Genomic DNA, 18,036 nt, shown 5'->3' on the forward strand with positions numbered 1-18,036 from the left:
CACCAAAGGTGATGTTCACAAGATTGTCTTTTCTAAAGAAAGACATTTAGTGTAATATATTAATTTAAAGATTAATCTCTTCAAAATGTTTGGAATAAGTGTGGCTCCCACATGATAGTGTATGCTCATTCAAAGGAGTTAGGCCGGCTAGGGGAGAAATGATTTCTAACCCATCACTAGGTTCATGGACAAGTCCCCTATAACAAATGACAGATTAACCACAGAAAAGTGTACAAGTTTATTTAAGGTAAGTTTTATCTGACATAGGATCCTTCAGAAATGAAGACGCAGAGAAACAGGAATTCCTGTGTCTATTTTATGCTGTCTGATGAAGAAGTGACAGTTGTGGAGAAGCATGATTATATGAAAGGGGTGTGACCTGATGGGAATAAGCTAGGGGAGCTCAGCAAGGCCTGCAGGTCAGATCATTCTCTGCATCTTTACAAATAAGGAGGCTCCTTTCCTCTGGGAATAGGGAGGACTGGAATGAAGGTCTTATGACCTACTCCAGAGAGGATTAGAGGATTCATCTATGGTCTGCTTCAGAGGAGAAGGGCCAGGGAAAAGTCAGAGAGACCTTTCTGCTTCTGTTTTCTCAAATGCCAAGGGGTCATATTTTGAGGTAGCATGTCGTGTACCCCAATAACCATATATAATAGTATCTTGTTAAATGACTACTGTATTTCATTAATTTAGAACTATAGCTAGACATGGTAGGAGTAACTTATGCAGGTTAAACTTTTTTTTTAAGGAGTCTTAACAATATTTTGTGATCTGGATAGATATTACCAAAGTCAGTTGTGAAGATGGTTTAGCTGCTCAATCAGATTTAGTAGCAGGGAATCAGATTTAGCTGTGTAGAAAAAGACTTTAATGATATTAAAAATCCTGAGCATTAAAAATCTTCCAGTGTTATAATAATTCCTCTTTATTTTTAATATTGTATGCAGATTATGAGGAGGTGAAGTGGACAGATAAGTCATAGCTATGTTCATGTTCTTATTGAAAGTAAATTAAAAATTCCAAAGCAGATTGCAAAAAAAAGTATTAAAAGCTTATGCAACACACATGTAAACAAGACACAAAGAAAAACTGCTAGTGATCCTTTTACCACAAAAGTCTGAATCTGGCCTTTAGAAAGCATTTAAGGAAATCACACCCAGCTATGCTCACGCCTCCAAATCAAGGAACTCCGAAGCATGTATAATTTGCTTTTTCTACTCAAATGTATGAGTTTATGATGGATTATCAGTTTTTTCTTTTAAACATTGTTAGTAGTTGTTCCCCCTGTAGTAATAGCCAGACATCAGCAGAGTTGCTCGTACTAGAGTATTATAGTGGTTCAGGGAAAATAAAAACATTAGCTAAAGCTGGGAGCAAAAAGACATGCAGAGGAAAGATAACCAAGGTTCTAGAACAGGGGCATCCAATCTTTTGGCTTCCAAGGGCCACACTGGAAGAAAAAGAATTGTCTTCGGTCACTGATAAAATACACTAACGCTAACAGTAGCTGATGAGCTAAAAAAAAAAAAAGGGTTCCATGCATAAATCCCATAATGTTTTAAGAAAGTTTACAAATTTGTTTTGGGCCACATTCAAAGCCGTCCTGGGCTGCATGTGGCCTCTGGGCCACGGGTTGGACAAGCTTGTCCTAAAACAAAGACTCTCGACTTTGATTGCTCACTGGGATCCATGGGGATCTTTAAAGAGTGCTGACGGGCCGGGCGAGATGGCTCACACCTGTAATCCCAGCACTGTGGGAGGCCAAGATGAGCGGATCACCAGAGGTTAGGAGTTTGAGACCAGCCTGGCCAACATGGCAAAACCTTGTCTCTACTAAAAATACAAAAATTATCCCATCGTGGTGGTGCATGCCTATAACCCTCCAGCTACTCAGGAGGCTGAGGCAGGAGAATCACTTGAACCTGGGAGGCAGAGGTTCTGGTAAGCAGAGATTGTGCTACTGCACTCCAACCTGGGCAACAGAGTGGGACTCCGTCTCAAAAGAAATTTTTTTTTTTTTTTTTTTTTTTTTTTAATTGCATTTTAGGTTTTGGGGTACATGTGAAAAACATGCAAGGTTGTTGCTTAGGTGCATACGTGGCAGTGTGATTTGCTGCCTTCCTCCCCTTCACCCATATCTGGCATTTCTCCCCATGCTATCCCTCCCCAATTCCCCACCCCCCCGCTGTCCCCCCCACTCCCCCACAAGAAATTTTTTAAAAAGACCCAAAGAGTGCTGACAGTAGATCCCAGCTCCAGAGTTTCTGAATTAATTGGTTTGGGATGCAGCCTTGTCATTGGAGTTTTGTGACACTCTCTAGTGGATTCCAGCATTTAGTCACTGCTAAAAATTGAGGACCACTTCTCAAACCTTAATGTTTAAGAAGTCACCTGGACATCCTGTGAAATGCAGGTTCTGATTCAGAAAGTAGGGGTAGTGCCTGAAATTCTGCATACTCTGCTGCTGGCTTGTTGACCTCACTTTGATTTCCAAGACTCTAGACTGCAGAGATCAGAGCACTTATGCAAGTGCTTTGGAATTCTTTGATTTGAAGGGGTGTGAGCATAGCCGAGTGGAATTTCCTTAAATGCTTTCTAAAGGCCGCATTCAGGCTTTCGTGGTAAAAGGATTACTAGCAGTTTTTCATTGTATCTTGTTTACATTTGTGTTGTGTGAGTTTTTACACTTTTTTTTTTCAATCTGCTTTAGGATTTTTTAAATTAAAATATCATTCTTCTCTGGAGTTCGAAGTTCTTGAGTTCTTGATATTTTTACATTCCTCTTCCTTCTTATTGCCTCTATAATTAATGTTGATCCCCTGAAATAGACAAGTTGCTTATCCTGAAACAGTGCAGAACCATAGTGGGAAGAGATATCGTGGCAGATGATGGAGGAGGAAATCATGAGCAGTTCTGTGAGGTCAGAGAACCCAGCTGTCTAGATTTGAGTTCAAAAGAAAGTCTTAGCATGAGCTTTCTTCAAGACTGATGGACTAAGTTTAATACTTAGTTTAAATACAACTTAGTTTAACAAATATAAGTTTTATTTTACTCCCCATGTTTTATAATATAAATTGCCATTGGACTTTTAATATTTATTTTATGTTTTAAGGACCAGTGGAATATTCCTGCTTCACAGACCCACTCAGCATCTGACAGCAGGTCAAAAGGGGAACCCAAGGATTCTGGGACCCTCCAGGGCCAGGAGGCCAAAGCTGTGGAAAAGACCAGTCTCTTTGAGGAAGATGATGAAGATGATCTGTTTGCCATTGCTAAGGACAGGTGAGATAGGGTGAGATAGTCATTGTAAGGAATCCCTCACTCCTTGTCTGTGGTAACAAGAAAAGGAATTTGATGTGCAAGACAGTTCCTCGGATGGTTGCTAATCATGGATCACATACTCTTTGTGCCAGTGAGAATGTCTTTGCTTTTCACTCGCACAATCTTTCCTCTCAGTACCCAGAAATGTTTGTCTTCATGGATTTTATCTGATTTCTACCCCCATTATTTTTTTTAAATCTTAATATATTCTTTTTTGGCCAGGCGTAGTGGCTCACGCCTGTAATCCCAGCACTTTGGGAAGCTGAGGCGGGCAGATCACCACGTCAGGAGATTGAGACCATGCTGGCTAACATGGTGAAATCCTGTCTCTACTAAAAATACACAAAAATAAGCTGAATGTGGTATCACGTGACTATAGCCCCAGCTACTTGGGAGGCTGAGGCAGGAGAATCGCTTGAACCAGGGAAGCGGAGGTTGCAGTGAGCTGAGATCATGCCACTGCACTCCAGCCTGGAAGACGGAGTTAGACTCCATCTCAAAAAAAAATTTTTCTTTGTTTGTCAGGGGTTTGAGTATAGTTTGATATCTTTCGTTTGTGATTTTTCTCTGGGCTACTCTAAAGAATGTCAAGCTTGGTCAGAGTTATTTAAAAATTTGTCATTTGGATAGAAATCTGCTCAGCATTGAACATATCCTATTAGGAGGAAGTTCCCTGCAGAGCTGTGCAATATCCCGCCAGGGGTTGATAACTCGTAGCTGGCCTAGATGCCTCTCCACATTAATGCTAGAACTGAAGCTGGCAGTATATTCAGGGTAAGTATGGGCTGTGGTTGATGTAACATGCTGCCAGATTAACTTATGAGTTCAGAATAACTTCTCTGAAAATAGTTTTTCTCCTTTTGAGAGCCTTACATGATTACTTTGAAATTCAACTGAATGTTATTAGCGGAAAGAAGTAACTGATTGGACATGTAAATCCTGTGCTTTGGTGTGGTTAAGCATCATTTGATAGATTCAGAAGTACTTCAGATTTCTGTCTCCATATACGGGGATCTTGTTAGACATACCATTTCTACATTAGGCTTCTGTAATTTGACACTTGGATGCATTTTTGGCCTCTGATTTAGAATATAGGCTCTGGAAACTTGATACTAAATTCTGATTCTATATTCCTGTCTGAATAACCTTGGGCAAGTTACCTAACTTCCCTGTGCCTCAATTTTCTAGTTTGTTAAACAAAAGTGAAAACAGTACTTCTCTCATCAGATTTTTGGGACGATGAGATGGAATCTAAATGTGAAATGCTTAGCACAATAGTTGGCACATTCTGAGCACTCGGGTGTTACGAGTTAGCATTGTGAGTGCGAGGAAATAGTACATTCCTTTATTTTTGTTGCTCTCTCCTGGGACGTTCTTCTTCCTATCTTGCCTGGCCACCTTCTTTCAAAACTCAGTGTAAGTCTTGTCTCTTAAGAAGCCTTCCCTAACTTTAAACAGATGAGAAAGAGAAGAAATAGCCCAGGGCAGACACGGCCCCACCTTCATGCCCCCATCCCCCAGCTGAGCATTTTCTACACTGTGTCGAGGTTAGCTTGTTTCCATGGGCGCCTCCCAGCCCCACCCCACACAAGGTCATAAATCTGGCAGTCTGAATGGCATCTTGTTTGTGGGTCCAGGTTCCAGCCACACACCAAACCTGGCTTTCAGGAATGCTTTCTCTGCTCCAGATACATCTTACCTCCTATTGTTTCTGAAGTTGTCTGTCAAGTTTTGTGTATGGGAAATAATTCATACCTTTCATCAGATCTCAAAAGAAGCTTTATACACACAATAAGAAGTTTAGGTGAGGATGTGGAGGAATTAGAACCCTCATACTCATACACTGCTGGTGGAATGTAAAATGGTATAATCACTTTGGAAAGTGGTTTGGCATTTCCTCAAGATGTTAAACATAGAGTCACCATATGACAACAATTTCATTCCTATGTATATTCATAAGAAAAATGAAATCAGTTGTTCATATAAAAGCTTATGGATGAGTGTTTATTGAAGCATTAGTCATACCAGGCAAAAGTGTAAACAACCCAAATGTCCATTAGCTGATGACTGGATAAACAAAATGTATAACCATATGATGGACTATTTTTCAGCAATAAAAAAGAATAAAGTAGTGATGCATCCTATAACATGAATGAACCTAGAAAATTTTATGTTACTTAAAAGAAGTAGGTCACAGAAAACCACATACTGTATTGTTCCATTTATATGAAATGTACAGAATAGATAAACCATAGAGACATAAGGTAGATAAGTGGTTGCCAGAGGCCATGGGGCAGGGGGAATGGAGAGTGATTGCTCATGGGCATGGCATTTCTTTTTGGGGTCTTGACAATGTTGTGCATGTAGGTTGTAATGATAGTTGCACAACTCCATGAGTATATTTTTAAAAACCACTGAAGTGTGTACTTTAAAAGGGTGAATTTGGCCAGATGCAATGGCTCATGGCTGTAATCCTGATTGGGAGGCCAGGTGGAAGAAGGATCTCTTGAGGCCAGGTGTTTAAGACCAGCCTGGGCAACACAGAGAGACATCACCTCTCCAAAAAAGTAAAAAAAATTAGCCAGGCATGGTGGTATGTGCCTGTCATCATAACTACTTAAGAAGCTAAGGCAGGAGGATCACATGAGCTCAGGAATTTGAGGCTGCAGTGAGCTATGATTGTGCTGCTGCTCTCCAGCCTGGGCAACAGAGCAAGACCCTGTCTTAAAAAATAAAATACATATTAAAAATAAAATAAATGAAATGTGAGTTTTATGGTATGTAAATTATATCTCAATAAAGCTACTAAGAAAAAGAAATAGAAGCCAGGCCACAGGGTCATTTCCCAGAGTTGGTCCCAGCCTCTGTGGTCTCTCTTGGCAACCACCTTCCTGACCACTCTGAAAATAGGTGTGTCCACTCTGGTTCTTTTTGTGCTATAGGAAGTGAGAGAGAATCCTCTGCTTGTGAAGGCTCAGGCATTGTGTGCTTTGCAGAGGTAACAGCTGGTGCACCTGCACTGGGTAGTAACAGGAAAGGGGCAATCTGAGGCGTAAGGGATAGAGGCTGGTGATTTGCTGGAGAAAGAGTTCATCTGTTTCAAAGGTCTTTCCTGTTTGCTTTCAACTGTGTAAGGTCAGCTGATGGCTTGGGTGTTTGGGTGGTAGGTGGGTTCCTGTAGGTGCAGTCTAGAAGGAATATCATTGTTATGTTTTTTGTTTATCACATTTTTCCTTACTTTGACCTTTTATTTGTTTATGTAGCCAAAAGAAGACCCAGAGAGTGTCACTCCTCTTTGAAGACGGCGCAGATAGCGGAGGCTCTCTGTTTGGTTCTCCTCCCACATCTGTTCCTCCTGCAACAACGGTATTTTTCATTGCTTAGTCCCAGAAAATGTCCTTGAGGTTATGCTACATCAATAGTGGTACTTCCCCGAATCAGCTCTTCATACCTAACCTTGGAGGCTGAGTCTAATGGAAGAATTTATTTGCCTAGCTTCAAAAAGACATCTTCTGATTAATAGTATTCTACAGAAGAAGCACACGTGCAAAGCCATTATTCAGTGTCAGGTGTAGGAACAAGAAACTGGGTCTCAGAAGAGATTTGGCCCCATTGGCATGGAATTCTGCTAATATTAGACTAGGCCGGTTAAGGCAAAGTCATTCCTTTTATGAGTGTGTGTCAAGTACTGACACTTTGGTCCTGGTTTATATTAGCCAATCAGTAAAAAGGAAGGAAATTCTCACATGTGATACAAAGTGCATGAACTTTGAGGCCATTATAGTCCATCTGTGGAGAAATGGTTGCACAGGTCCTAGTATGATTAGACTTTGGAATACTATATAGTGGTGAAAAAAAACCCAAGGTGGAGCTTATAGGTTGAAAAACATACTGCAGGCCAAAAAAAAAAGATGCATAAACACGTATAGCATGGTGTCATTTAAATTAAAAAAAAAAAAAAAAAAAAAGAAATAGACATGAATGCCTAGAAACAGGCCTGAAAGGATTGACGGCACATTGTTACCAGTGATTATGTCCAGGGAAAGGCATGGAATGGGGGACTTTAAACTCCTAATGCATTTTTAAAGCCTTTTTAAAGAAGGCATTTGTGCATTACGGTGGAACGAAAAATAAACTCCAAACAAAAAATGTCTAGGAGGTATGGAAGAAGACTCTTCCTGTTAAATGGGGTTACACAGCTTATACCGGAAGTTCTCAGCCCTGGGCAAGCATACTGCCCACCCTGGGCCCTAGGCTCCCTGCTGCTGCTTCTGGGGGCTCCTGGGCCTTTGCTTGGGTCCTCTGTACTTACATATCCCCCTTAGAGGACATCCAGTGGCTGTACACTTAAAGGAGTCAGGAGATCTGATTGGTTTTTCTTTGTAAATTATAAATAACCTATACTGGAGGGATAAATGAGCAATAAATTTTGCAGGCTCTGGAGCTGTAAAACTTCTTTCAACCTATGGTAATTTTGATTGTTAAATAAAACAAGAGATCAAGACACACAAGTTAAGTAGCTGAATAGTTTGCACATTTTTTGATTATTTGTGAAATATAATCATCTTTAGACAACAGTAAATAAAAAATATTTTTTTAGAGATATTTTAGTGTAAGTTAAATGTGACTCAGTTATAATCCTATGTTGACCAAAAGATTAAACAAGAGGCAGGAGAACTTAAAGAAATGTAGTATGAGTTTTGTTCTGAGCCAAACTTGTGATCTGCTAGCCCAGGAATGAGATCTGTACAAACTGACAACGTGTCCCGGAGTGGGCCACACGAGACACAGCATGTATACATTTCTGTTACATAGAAAATGGAAGAAGGGGGCAGTGAAACAAAGGTGACATCCTCAGCAGTTCTGATTGGTGCTCAGTGACACTGTATATAAGATAAAGTAAATATGTGGTTAACATATTTTACTCATTAGCCTTTTACCCTAATGAGTACTTAGGGGGACTCAGGGTCAGGAGAGGGATGGTTGATTCTCTGCTGCCTTTGTGTTTCATCCTATAGGCAGATTGTAATCGGTACATGTCAGGGAGGTATTTGACAGGCTCTGGCCTTGCAGGTGAGGTTCAGCTTTCATTCATAGGCCCAGTTTCTATTATCCATATGGCCAAGATGCAGCCATTTTAGACCATTACATTTTTTTTCTTCATACTTTCCTTATTTTCTGATACCTATCAAGAAAGTAAATTTGGGCAGGCATGGTGGCTCACGCCTGTAATCCCAGCCACTTTGGGAGGCTGAGGCAGGTGGATCACCTGAGGTCAGGAGTGTGAGATCAGACTGGCCAACATAGTGAAACTCCGTCTCTACTAAAAATACAAAAATTAGCTGGGTGTGGTGATGCACGCCTGTAATCCCAGCTACCAGGGAGGCTGAGGCAGCAGAATTGCTTGAACCTGGGAGATGGAGGTTGCAATGAGCCGAGATTGTGCCACTGCACTCCAGCCTGGGGATCAGGGCGAGACTCCGTCTCAAAAAAAAGAAAAACAGAAAATAAACTTCATGACAAGGATGAGGAGTTAGCTTGTTTTCAAGAAAATTAAAACTAGTATTTTGGGTAGCATTTTCTGTGGTTTAGGACCTTAGTTATATATGAAGGAAGAATATGATTTGCCGTACTTAAGTCTCTTTTTATCTCCCTTATCAACTAGTTGTATTGAATTTTTATGTAGTTTTCAGTGAGTGCAGCGTGTTCCACAAAAGCCTTTTCCTTTAATCACTTCCGTGTTGCCTCATCTCTTCTGAAATTCTTCATTAGCTTCCAGTTCAAATGGTTTTGCACTTGAATGATCTCTTCCTGACAATAACTGAAAATCCCCTTGCTCTGTTCATTCTTCCTTCATCACATTTTAAAATCATGATCAGCAATGCCCTTCCTTAGTTTCCCAAATCTGCCTTCCTAACTTGATTTAGGCATTACCTCAAAGCACACTTTCTCGTGTCATATGGTAAGATTTGTATCTATACTATACTATAGTAGAGCTTTAGTTTTTTTCTCAAGAACTTGTTGATAAGTCACTTGCCCCAAAGATGCCGTGAATTCCAGGTCAGTAATGAACCTCAGTTTCCTAGTCCCTCAAATTCCTGCCTCCCTGATAAGATGAGATGAGAAATGGGCTCAAGTGCTTGCAGACTTGTATTGAGCACTCGGTTGGTGTAAAACGCTGGGACTGGCTATGGAAATACAGTGTGTAGTCCTTTCAGATGAACGGATAAACAGATGTGTGCTAGCTGTTAGTTAGGAAGAAAGTCAAGGAAGGGTCAGGTGGAGAGATAAATACTATGCTTATTCAACAAAGCAACTGACAGGGGAACAGAAAGACCGTGGGTGACATCTGAGCAGGGCTTGAAGGATGAGGAAGATTTGCTTCTACGGACATCGAGGGCAGTGTGGTATGGAAGTTTGAAAGTTTGCAGTGACTTTAAAGAATAGCAAGCACATGAGTAGAGGGAAGAATGGGGTGTCTGCTGAGTGTCATTTGCTTCAAGGAGTGCAGGTTTCGGGTGGGAGAGGACATGATCCAGTAGGTGTTTTGTTTTATCAAGACAACTCTGGATGATGTCTTCTAGTTGAAATATCACAGGAGAGAGACAGAGAGAGAGACTCATATTCATCTGATGGCAGAGGTAAGGATCTGAGTGAGGGAGGCGTAGGGGTTGACAGACACGAGTAGACCGATGCAGGTGATGCATGAAGTATCCTGTCCATAAGTCCCCGGTGGTGATATTTGTTGCTTCTCCCTTTTGGTGCCGTCTTCACTATCCTGTCTTCTCTTCCACCACCACATTTAGCTGAAGCCCTAAGAGGATGGTTTGGGCTTGTTCTGAATATGGCCATGCTGATCAGACACACTTTTTTATTGTTGTGGATGTTGTGTGCTCTTCTTCTGGTAGAACAAAGAGATCGTCTCTGAGGCACCACCTTTGCTGTTTAGCGATGAAGAAGAGAAGGAGGCACCACTTGGAGGGGAGCCTGTGGATAAGAAGGTTGAGAGTGCCAAGGAATCATCAGAATTTGGGAGAACTGATGTGGCCGAGTCAGAAAAGGTGGACTTTTTTCTCTTGTATACTTGAATACATTTGTCTCTCGTATATTTGAATACATTTGTCTCTCGTGTGTTGTTTTAAACACACAACCCCTTAAGTTTTTTGACCGCAGAAAATAAATGACACATTTGTAGACAGATTTGAAAACACAGACAAGGAGTCTGTGTCCCCCTGGTGCAGGAAGCCTCTGCAGGGCCTTTCCTCCTGGTCCTTCTACAGGACACTTGTACACTGCGGTGTGCCTGCCACTGTCTCTGCAGTTACTGTCATGTCATGGCATCATTGCCTTTCTAACTTGTTCTCTTCTGTGCAGCGTTCCTGTTACCCTTGGTTCTCCTTTGGTCCCCAACTGTACTTGAATTTAAATGTCAATTTTAGGCTGGGCATGGTGGCTCACGCCTGTAATCCCAGCACTATGGAAGGCTAAGGCGGGCAGATCATGAGGTCAGGATATTGAGACCATCCTGGCCATGGTGAAACCCCATCTCTACTAAAATACGAAAAATTAGCCAGGTGTGGTGGTGCACGCCTGTAGTCCCAGCTACTCAGGAGGCTGAGACAGGAGAATTGCTTTAAATCCGGGAGATGGAAGTTGCAGTAAGCCGAGATCATGCCACTGCACTCCGGCCTGGCAAAAGAGCAAGACTGTGTCTCCAAAAAAAAAAAAAAAAAGTCAGTTTTAAGGAGATGTTAGTTAGCATCCTTTTATTTTATTTTATTTTTTTTGAGACGAAGTCTCACTCTGTCACTAGGCCGGAGTGCAGTGATGAGATCTGGGCTCACTGCAACCTCTACCTCCCGGGTTCGAGATTCTCCTGTCTCAGCCTCCTGAGTAGCTGGGACTACAGGTGTGCACAACTATGACCGGCTAATTTTCATGTTTTTAGTAAAGACGGGGTTTCACCATGTTGGCCAGGATGGTCTCGACCTCTTGACCTTGTGATCCGCCTACCTCGGCCTCCCAGAGTGCTGGGATTGCAGGTGTGAACCACCATACCTGGCCCAGCATTCTTTTACTTTTAGATGGTGTTGACAAGGAATTACAGAGTAGAGTAAAATTTGCACGCTTTCTAAAACACTAGCTTTCATGTCCTGGACAGTCTGCCATCTTTTGCAGGAAGCCTGTGGGTAATGCTCCTGGCCATACCTGGCCATTCAGCCATGTGGTTTCCTGCAGTCTCTATATGCCTCGTCTCTTTCTCTAACTTTTCTTATATGCTGTGTGTCCAGCTGCTTAGGTCTAGTATCTCCCAGAGCCTGTGTGAAGAGCGTTGCATTTGCATTTCCTGCTGAGGCTCCTTGGAGCTACAGTGATACGAGCATTTTATTTGTACTTGTGTTCCTGCATGACATTCTCTTCCCAGTGGCTGTGTGTGGACCCCAGTCCTATTCCGATTATGGTCCACACTTGACTGACTGGTTGCTGTGCTGCCTTCTCCCTCACTGAGTGTAAGCCCCTTGCAGATTGGGCCAGGTTTGTTTTGCTCACCATTTTATCTGTAGTACTTGGCATATTACCTTGCACATGGTACGCACTATGTTATAAATTATGTATTTCTTCCAAGGAGCATTTTTTGAATAGTTTGGGTACTCTGAAATCGGGATGTACCTCATAATCAATTGTTTCTTACCCGAAATGTGCTACTTGTTGAATAAATGAATGTTGCCTTTTAGAATTATTTTAGAGATTCTTCTTGAATTGCATATACAGTGTAAAGCCTTCTGCAATTCAAGGGTCTGATTTTGCCCTTTATATTTCCTCCTTGGAGCTTATGTATTAAATGCTAGGAATTCATGGTCCACTCCCAGTCATTGGCATTTGTGTTATCTTTGCCACTTAGAAGTTCTTCCTAGCTCCTGAGCAACCAATGTGCATCAGGATTATAGCTGTCCTGTCACTTGGTAGCAGAGAGGGACCCATGGTCTTAAACTGCTTGGAAAAATGATCTTTGGCTATGGATGATTGTATAAAACTGTCTCTTAGAGCAACCAATCAAGAACTGACCTCAGTGTTTTGTTACTTGGGAGCAAATGTGATTCACTGTGCCTTGAATCATGGAAATGTGGCAGTTACTGAATTAATGAGAAGCTTGGCAGGCTCCATGTAGGATTTGTATTTCCAAGTGTTACTTATTTTCTTTCCCTTATTATTTTCATTTTCAGGAAGGACTTTTGACTAGATCTGCTCAGGAAGCAGTCAAACATTCTGATTTATTTTCTTCATCATCCCCATTGGACAAAGGAACCAAGGCTAGAACCAAAACTGTTCTTAGCTTGTTTGATGAGGAAGATGATAAAATGGAAGATCAAAACACTATCCAAGCTGCACAGAAAGAAGTAGGAAAGGTGAGCAAAAAGCAGTTATTGGTTCAAATCTCTAGAGGAGATAAAAGACTCTCATCTCATGGTGATCATTCTGTCATGTGAGTTACTAAAGGAATCTTAGCCTTCAGTGCAGCATGTTAATGATACTCTGCAGTCATTTATGTATTTGGGAATCTTAATCAAGAACTCTTACCTCAGGTAGCAATGTTAGGATAGGGGATTAGAATTTTACCCACCTCTTCTGGAATTTGTTATTCCTTCTAGCAAAGCTTTGTCCCTTGGCCAGTTACGGGATATAAGCAACAGGAAAAAGAAGTTAGGCTGAATCTGTACAGTTAAGTATTTCTAACATTCACTTTAAGAAATATGTGTTGTAGATGAACCTTTCATACTGATCAGATGTCAACAAACTCTTTTTGTTTACAGACCCCTTTAGGGTCTCATAATAACTATTTTAGCTTTTGTAGATCATATGGGCTCTCTCATAACTGCCTAGCTCTGCCATTGATAGCATGAAAGCAGCCCTAGGAAAGATAAAGACAGTTGGGCATGACTGTGTTCCAATAAATTTTATTAATAAAAATAGGTGATGGTCATTCTGTGAGGTTAGTATGACCCTGATATTAAAACTAGGCAGAGACATTACCAGAAAACTACAGATACCCTTTATGAATGTAGATGCCAAAATCCTCAACAAAATACTACTAAACCCAATCCAGCAAAAATCTAAAAAGGATTGCACACCATGAGAAGTGACATCTAAAAATCAATTAATGTTATATCAATACAATTGATATAATACACTATCAATAAAATACAGAATTAAAAGGTACATGATCATCTCAACAGATGCAGAAAAAGCATTTAATAAAATCTAAACCTTTTCATGATAAAAAGCACTCAGTAAATTAGGCATAGGAGGGAACTTAATGAACTTGATAAAGGGCATCTGTGAAATCGCACAGCTGATATCATACGTAATGGTGAGAGAATGCATGCTTTTCAATCCTAAGATCATGAATTACACAATGATGTCCACTCTTGGCAATTCTAATCAACCTCATACTGGGGATTCTAAGCAGGGCACTTAGGTGAGAAAATGAAGAAAAGGCATTCAGATTGGAAAGAAGAAGTGAAGTAAAGCAATCTGTATCTGCAGATGGTGTGATCTTTTATATAGAACATCTTAAGGAATCTACAAAAAGACTATTGGAACTAACTAAATTCGTTAAGATTGCAGGATGTAAGATCAGTATGTGAAAATCAATCGTAGTTCTGTAAGCTAGTAATGAGCAGTTAACTAGCTTATGAAAGTTACTAGTAGTAACATTTTTTTTCTTGAGACAGAGTTTCGCTCTTGTCACTCAGGCTGGAGTACAATGGCGCGATCTCAGCTGACTGCAACTTATGCCTCCCAGGTTCAAGTGATTCTCCTGCCTCAGCCTCCCAAGTAGCTGGGGATTACAGGCACCCGCCACCATGCCCAGCTAATTTTTATACTTTTAGTAGAGACAGGGTTTCACCATGTTGGCTAGGCTGATCTCAAACTCTTGACCTCAGCTCATCCACCTGCCTTTGCTTCCCAAAGTGCTGAGATTACAGGTATGATCCACCGTGCCCAGCCTACTAGTAGTGACTTTCACAAGCATTTACTAGCTTATGAATGAAATTAAGAAATCTGTTTTTTTAAACAGTGTTATGAAGAATGGTAAAATACTTAGGAATAAATTTAACAAAAGTACAATAAAATCTATGAAAAAATGAAAGAAATTAAAGACCTGAATTAGATGGAAAGACATCTTGTGTTTAGGGACCAGAAGCCTTAATATTGGTAAGGTGGCAATACTTCCTTCCCAAATTGATGTGATGTAATCTCTATCAAAATTCCAGCTTGGTTTTTGCAGAAATGGACAAGCTGATCCTAAAATTTTTATGGAAGTGCAAAAGACCTATAGTCTTGTAAGGAAGAACCAAGTTAGAAGACCCCCACTTCCTGATTTCAAAACTTAACTTTAAGACAGGGTGGTATTGGCATAAGGTTAAAATATATAGATCAGTGAGGTAGAAATTGAGAGTCTAGAAATAAACCCTCACAGTTACAGTCAGTTGCTTAAGGTGCCAAGATATTTCAATGGGAACAGAATAGTGTTTTCAGCAGATGTGCCAGGATGCTGATTATCTACATTCAAAAGAATGAAGTTGGACCATTAATAAATAAACTCAGATCCAATGTAAGATCCAAATATAAGACCTAAAACTATACAACTTTTAGAATCTAAAGAATATATGAGTAAATCATCATGACCTTGGATTAGGCAAAGCCTTCTTAGATAAGACACCAAAAGCACAAGTGACAAAAATAGCCAAATTGGACTTTATTAAAATGAAAAACATTGTGCTTCAAAGGGCACCATCTGGAAAATCTAATGACCACTCACAAAATGAGAGAAAAGATTTGCAAATCATGTATTTGATAAAGGACTTACATCCAGAATATGTAAAAGACTTATAAGTCAATAATAACAAGACAAGTAGCCCAGATGAAAGAAGGGATAGGCCAGGCGTTATGGCTTATGCCTGTAACACCAGCACTTTGGGAGACCAGGGCAAGAGGACTGCTTTAGGCCAAGAGTTTGAGACCAGCCTGGGCAACATAGCAAGACCGTGTCTCTAAGAAAAATTTATAAAATTAGCCAGGCATGGGGGTATGCTCCTATAGTTGTGTCTGCTTGGGAAGTTGAGGTGGAAGAGTCCTTTGAGCCTAGGAGTTCAAGGCTACAGTGGGCTGTGATCATATCACTATACTTTAGGCTAAGCGACGGAATGAGACCCCATTTTAAAAAAATAGGACAGAGGTCTGAATAGAGATTTTACCAAAGAGGATATACAAATGGCCTAAAAGCATATGAAAAAATGCTCAGCATCAGGGAAGTCAAAACCACAATGACATACCACTTCATACCCAGGAAGAGGAGTATAATAAACAAAAAAGGAAAATAACGAGTGTTGGTAAGGATGTGGAAAAATGGAAATCCTCATTCCTTGCTGCTGCAGATGTGGAATGGCACAACCACTTTGAAAACAGTTTGCTGTTCTTCAAATTCTTATAACATAGAGTTACCACGTATCCAGGAATTTTATTCCTAGGTATATATCCAAGAGAAATAAAAACATATGTTCACACAAAACCTGAATATGATTGTTCCCAGCAGCATTATTCATGATAGCCAAAAGATGGAAACAATGTTGAAACATAATATAGTATTTCCATACAATGGAATATTAATTTGGTAATAAAAAAGGCTAAGTACTGATGCATGCTGCAACGTGGATGAACCTTGAAAACATTCTAAATGAAATAAGCCAGTCATGAATGACCCACACGTGTGATTCCATTTCTATGAAATGTCCGGATTAGACATATCCATGAAGACAGAAAGTAGATTAGTCGGTGCTAGGGGCTGGGAGTGGCGGTGAGCAGGAATGGATAATTACTGCTAATTGTTTGGGGTTTCTTTTGGGAATGATGAGAATGTTCTAACTTACATTGTGGTAGTGGTTGCATAAATCTGAATATACTAAAAAATCATTGAATTTTACATGGTAAATGGGTAAATTTTATGGTATATGAATTTGATCTCAATGGCGAGGTTAAACCAGGTTGACAGGTCATAGATTGCCAATCCTTTTTATAGATGAAACTGAAGAAATAGTCTCTTTATTTCTACAAAAAATGTTTTATGAATTTTTTTTGTTATACTAATACTGTAACCCTATTTATAAATGAGAGCTGCACATAGTGAATATGATTAATTTGATATATTTTCTCCCAGTCTCTTACTGTGTATGGTTTTGTAATGTTTTTCCATGGTTGTGAAACATTTAACCTTACTTACTGTGTTAGAGTCATTTTTTTTGTTTGTTTTTTGAGACAGAGTGTTGCTCTGTTGCCAGGCGCCAGGCTGGAGTGCTGTGGCACAATCTCAGCTCACTGCAACCTCCGCCTCCCGGGTTCGAGCAGTTCTCCTGCCTCAGCCTCCCGAGTAACAGGGACTACAGGTGCGCGCCACCATGCCCAGCTAATTTTTGTATTTTTAGTAGAGATGGGGTCTCACCATGTTGGCCAGGATGGTCTCCGTCTCTTGACCTCGTGATCCACCCGCCTCGGCCTCCCAAAGTGCTGGGATTACAGGCATGAGCCACCGCGCCCTGCCTAAACTCATTTTTATATATAACAATAATATTTAGTGTTAATGTGATTTATTTTGTCAGAAGTCAGTTTTTGGGTAGTTTTTTTTTTTTCTTTTGAGATGGAGTCTCATTCTCTTGCCCAGGCTGGAGTGCAATAATGTGATCTCGGCTCACTGGAGCCTCTGTCTCCCAGGTTCTAGGATTCTCCTGCCTCAGCCTCCTGAGTATCTGGGACCACAGGTACACGCCACATGCCCAGCTAATTTTTATATTTTTAGTAGAGATGGGGTTTCACCATGTTCACCAGGCTGGTCTCGAACTCCTGGCCTAGGGTGATCTGCCCACCTCAGCCTCCCAAAGTGCTGAGATTACAGGCATGAACCACCAAGCCTGGCCTTTTTGTTAAGTTTTAGTCTGTGGCTGTGATACTAAAGAAATAGGGATGAATTTTAGAATATCAGGTCTGGAGCATTATATTATCAGACCAATAATGTTGATTTTAAATGTTAGAGATCTAGTAAACAAAAAGGGACTCACTTGGAGTCTGAAAGTAGGACAGAAGTGATGGATAGGCATGAGAAGGCTTGTGGTCACACCATGCCAGGTCTTTGGCTTACAGTGCTTACAGGTCAGGGATACGTATTTGACCACTTATGTAGTTTGTGGTTGAGTCAGCTGCTGTCTCTTCTTCCCTTTGGGAATGAGATAGAGCGAACTTACTCAATTGTGTATTTTTTAATCTCCAAAATGTTTCTCATTATGGAACTAATGGATTTTCTTTCTTTTTTTTTTTTGAGACGGAGTCTTGCTCTGTCCCCAGGCTGGAGTGCAGTGGCACAATCTCAGCCCACTGCAACTTCTGCCTCCTGGGTTCAAGCAATTCTTCTGCCTCAGCCTCCCGAGTAGCTGGGACCACAGGCACGTGCCACCACGCCTGGCTAATTTTTGCATTTTAAGTAGAGATGTGGTCTCACCATGTTGGCCAGGATGGTCTCAATCTCTTGACCTCATTATCCGCCCACCTCGGCCTCCGAAAGTGCTGGGATTACAGTCATGAACCACCGTGCCCGGCCTGGATTGTTTTTCTAAGAAAAATTTTAGATACTATACAAGGTTTATATAATATATATAATCT

At 40.7% G+C, this 18,036-nt stretch overlaps 1 protein-coding gene across 7 annotated transcripts in view; it reads left to right on the forward strand.

Moving 5' to 3' along the window:
- The window catches only part of WASHC2C (WASH complex subunit 2C), a 64,475-nt gene that overhangs the window by 38,152 nt on the left and 8,287 nt on the right, over positions 1–18,036 (forward strand). For 6 of the 7 annotated variants that reach the window (XR_010340074.1, XM_064370067.1, XM_064370068.1 and 3 more), the window contains 4 exons: positions 3,116–3,285; positions 6,588–6,690; positions 10,233–10,385; positions 12,549–12,731. Coding sequence is in view for 6 of the 7 variants with exons in the window: in XM_064370067.1 (XP_064226137.1) it covers positions 3,116–3,285; positions 6,588–6,690; positions 10,233–10,385; positions 12,549–12,731 (609 nt within the window). In the remaining variant the exon portion in view is untranslated. The remainder of the gene's footprint in view (positions 1–3,115; positions 3,286–6,587; positions 6,691–10,232; positions 10,386–12,548; positions 12,732–18,036) is intronic. The other variant, XM_064370072.1, reaches the window with a different exon arrangement.

The sequence above is a fragment of the Aotus nancymaae genome, unplaced genomic scaffold (assembly GCF_030222135.1).
Source record: "Aotus nancymaae isolate 86718 unplaced genomic scaffold, 86718_ANA_hifiasm-v0.15.2.pri h1tg000099l, whole genome shotgun sequence".
NCBI classification, from domain to species: Eukaryota; Metazoa; Chordata; class Mammalia; order Primates; family Aotidae; genus Aotus; species Aotus nancymaae.